Source organism: Populus euphratica, unplaced genomic scaffold (genome assembly GCF_000495115.2).
Source record: "Populus euphratica unplaced genomic scaffold, PopEup_1.0 scaffold496.1, whole genome shotgun sequence".
Lineage (NCBI taxonomy): Eukaryota > Viridiplantae > Streptophyta > Magnoliopsida > Malpighiales > Salicaceae > Populus > Populus euphratica.
In genome coordinates this window covers 169,324-173,844 of record NW_011500373.1, presented here as the reverse complement: position 1 = coordinate 173,844, position 4,521 = coordinate 169,324, and the positions used below count along the sequence as shown (strand labels likewise).

Genomic DNA, 4,521 nt, shown 5'->3' with positions numbered 1-4,521 from the left:
TTTCATTACTTATTTTCAATGATACTACATTACTATCAAATATCGAAAAATATTTTACTTTTTAGAAATTCATTTTCTAAAAAAACAACTTAAAAAAATTATTTTTCAGCAAATAAACAGGTTTCAATATTTTTCCTAAAAAACTAAAAGTATTAATATTAAATATATTAAAATAGAAGTGGGTTGTTAATATGATTTTTTTCATTGAAGTACACACAAAAATTTATATTTATACTATTCATAATTTGACGATTCTAAATGGTTTATATATATATATATATATATATATATTGGAGGTGCTATGATGCATATATGGAAACTCTGGAAAGAGTTATTATATGGAGCACGAAATTAAAGTCTGCAAAGTCAAGAATAGCAAACGGTTTTAGCGCTCAGTCAACGAAAATTACGAGAATTAGCGAAGCCTACAGGTAAATGAGAGTCTCAAGGCATTTGCGTTGCCTCCACCATCAAACTTTTGCTTGCATCCTTGAAACAAGAATTTCCTTCCGAGCTGAAGAATCCCAAGTATCATTCAAGAAAGTCACAAAGAAGAGAATTTTATTCGTGGAAAATAGAAAGTGAAACAAATTAAGGTTTGTAGTGGAAAAGGATTGTCGCTTAACATCATGCCTAGCAAATTAAGGAAGGCTATCGGTGCTGTGAAAGACAAAACCAGCATTAGCCTTGCCAAGGTTTCTAGCTCCAATGCATCAAACCTCGAAGTCTTAATTCTTAAGGCCACCAGACATGATGAAGTCCCAGTTGATGAACGTTACGTTAACGAGGTGCGCAGCCTGATCTCCTCCAATAAAGTCTATGCAGCAGTCTGTGCCCAAGCTCTTGCCAAGAGGATTGGCAAGACACGAAATTGGATCGTTGCTCTTAAGTCTCTTATGCTTGTTCTCCGAATTTTCCAAGATGGTGATCCTTACTTCCCCAAAGAGGTCCTTGTTGCAATGAAGCGTGGAGCCAAGATTCTCAATATTTCAAGCTTTCGAGACGACTCCAAATCGAAACCCTGGGACTACACTGCCTTTGTTCGAACATTTGCTATATATCTTGACGAGCGGTTGGATTGCTTTCTCACCGGTAAACTTCAAAGAAGATTTACAAACCGAGAGCGGGAAAATAGCCATCCAAGAAGCGGACGCGGCAACGATTCAGTTTCTGAAATGAAGCCGGCAATGTTGCTGGAAAAGCTCTCCTGCTGGCAAAAATTGCTTGATAGAGCAGTTGCAGCTAGACCAACGGGTGCAGCTAAGACAAACAGATTGGTGCAGATTTCTTTTTATGCAATCGTGCAAGAGAGTTTTGATCTCTATCGTGACATTTCCGATGGACTTGCGTTTCTTCTAGATAGTTTCTTTCAGTTACAACCACAGTATTGTGTCAATGCCTTCCAAACTTGTGTCATGGCCTCAAAACAATTTGAAGAGCTATGCTCCTTTTATGATTTGTGTAAAGGCCTTGGGGTTGGACGAACTTCTGAGTACCCAAGTGTGCAGACGATATCACAGGAGCTTATAGAAACATTACAAGAATTCTTAAGAGATCAGTCTTCCTTCCCTACAAATGTTAAATCGCCAGCACATGTGCTTCTTCCATCACCACCAAACAACGATTCTTCTTCAAGCACTGATAGGTATGGCAGGTGGGAGGAATCTTCAGAGAAAGGATCTGAATTTGGCTCACAATGCACCTCACTGGAGGATCTCATGAGTGCAACGGATATGGGAACGAGCCCATCGATGTCCACGGATCATTATTTGGAGCAGTTTGAGATACAATCTCAGACTGAAGATATCCTTAGCACTGCTGATTCTAGCTCGATTCATTCATCAGCCATTGATCAAGGAGCAATAAGTGCGACAAATAGTGTTTTTGATCTCGTATCTTTGGATGGCTGGCCACCAGAAGACCAAGAGCAAGAGAAAGAACAAGAACAAAAACAAGAACCAGAACCAGGTCAGCGAACCTCAGCATTGGACTCCAACACCGGTCTAAGCGACTGTTGGGAGGCTGTCCTAGCAGAGACAGCAAACCAGTCAATGCAAGCATCACCGGATCCAACCATCGGATTTGAGCCCAACGCCATGAGCAATTTCTTTGATCATGGTTCAGCTCATGTAGACAGTAGATTTGAGCCCCCGATCGTTGACAATATCATTGATCAAGCTTCACTGCCAGATCACCAATACAATCCATTTTTACAAGATATAACTGAAATACCAGCAACTGTTGCCACCACAGACAGCCAATCAATATGTCCAGTCAATGAGATGTTTTCAGTCGCCCCTACATTTCAGGCTACCCCAACCTTCAGCGACCAAAATCCTGATACAGCGGCGGGATTGCACAATCAAGACGATCCGTTTGCACCATGCCTTACTACAATGGCTGCTGGACATGTATCTAATGTATCCATGGATCAACAAAATCTGTTGCAACAGCAACAACTCTGGCTGCAGAACCAGGACAAGATCATAGCAAAGAATATGTCTTGATATGCGAAACGGAAGCATGGAATGCCGCAAACTTTAATATTTTTGTGATTTTGTATAGTTAACAAAGTCGATCAGCCTTTCCTTTTCCTTTTCTTTTTTTCTCTTTTTTTGGCAAAAACCAAGCACAACAACTAGAGTCACGGCATGGTGTCAATAATTTAAAACTGGATTCAATAGGAAAATAATCATTTTTGTACTTTTTTTTAATTTATACAATGTATAGCAAAGATAAAATTAGAATTCTTAAGTTATAAGGTTACAAACTTGATTATAAAGAAATCTATTTATATGGTATTTTTATTAAATTTAAATAATAGCTTGGATCTTCTAAAAATAAAATAGACACCTTCTATTTATAATAGTTTTAATCCTTTATAGAAAATAATTTCTAATTAAAATTTTCACAACTAATAAAATCCATCTAGCTTTAGAATTTATAAATAATAAAATACAAATTAAATTAAAATTCTTAAACTAAGCAGGTAACAAATAATTAAAATCTAAAATTAACTAAAAAATTAATTAAAATAGAAAAATAGTAACTTCAGACTTTATATCATATGTCTTTTGTATTTCTGTGAGGATATTTTTATGGCTTGACCTTGTCAATTTAGTCTATTAACTCTTGGCATAATTATTCTATATCAATCTCCTCCATTTAAAAAAAAAAACCTTGTTTTTGAGTTAAGTTCAGTATTTGAAAAGTACTCGTAAAAGGGATCAATATTTGTTGTAAACTCTCAGTTAAAAATAGATAAATCTGAGTTAAAAAGGGTAACTATTAATTGAAAAAATTATAAATTAGGGGAAAAAATCTTATGAATTGAGACAAACATTTTCGAGAGATTAATTTAAAATTTAGAGAAGCTAAAGTAATAAAATAGCACATGAAATATTAGTTAAAGTTAACGATAAATCATGAAAACTCCATGACGAGGTAAAAATAATAATTTGAAGGAGAAAATTTTATAAATTAGGTGCTATCATAAGTAAAATAGAAGGAACTGTCAAATAAGTCAATGCATGACCCTTTGCACAATAAATATTGAATTTTAGTATAATGCTCTCACAATCACACTATTGGGACTAAAAGTGTTAAGAAACTAAGAAAATAACTTATGAATAGGAACCTCCAATACTTATTCTAAGATCCAATATGATTTAAGTAAATTATATGGTATGCAAAATTCGGATTTTTGATGTGAAGTTTTCAACTATCCAATTTTACAATATTGAATGTATCTCTCCATCCGACCGTTGGATCAGACTGAAAGTTTACATGGGGTCTTAAGACATAATGTTTTACCTTGAGTTAAAATTTGAGGCCAATCAAAGTTCATAAAGATCTTGAAAATAAAGATATAGTATTGAGTTAATGCAACAAACCAAAATTTATAGAGGATAAGTTAGGGTATAATAGTAATTGACTTACAAAACCTAATACCACTATACTTGTTGCTACTATTTATGTTGAAGAACAACTAAAACTAGAGAAAGAGGTTTCTCTCTTACCTTTGTTAAAAAATCATTTGAGAAATCTTATCAAATTATGAGATTAAAGCTTGTAAGTAAGTTCGTGAGGAGAGAAACACTTTTAGGCAAAAATTAACAAGCTTGGTTAGAGGAGAGGAATGATTAAAATTTAAAAGTATATTTTTATCAAGGTTTTATATTATCATTTTGCACTTAAAGTATCAATAACTCCTTAACTAGAGCAAGTTTTATAATAACATGTCTAATAATATAAGATACCTTTAATTTATGGTAAATATTCATCTTAAATGTAGGTCTATCATATAAATAAAATGATTGATTGATGAGTTTAACTACTAAAATTAAGAAGACAAAGAGAGAGCTAAGCTTAGAAAAGAGATACTAGTTCAGTCCAAAATGAAACATTGTTCAATCATTGGGTCATATTTGGAGTTGTAGAACTTGGATTTGGGTCTGCTCTATATAGATGAAAAATTAAGACATGGATCTAAAATTTTCATGGGAATGCAAGATTCAGAAA

General features: G+C 34.1%; 1 protein-coding gene across 1 annotated transcript; it reads left to right on the top strand.

The window, feature by feature from the left end:
• Nucleotides 1-629: 629 nt before the first annotated feature.
• LOC105114164 (clathrin coat assembly protein AP180-like) lies at nt 630-2,507 on the top strand. The gene has a single exon (XM_011010632.1). It carries the CDS (start codon nt 630-632, stop codon nt 2,505-2,507), a length of 1,878 nt encoding a protein of 625 aa, XP_011008934.1.
• The last annotated feature ends 2,014 nt before the right edge of the window (nt 2,508-4,521 follow it).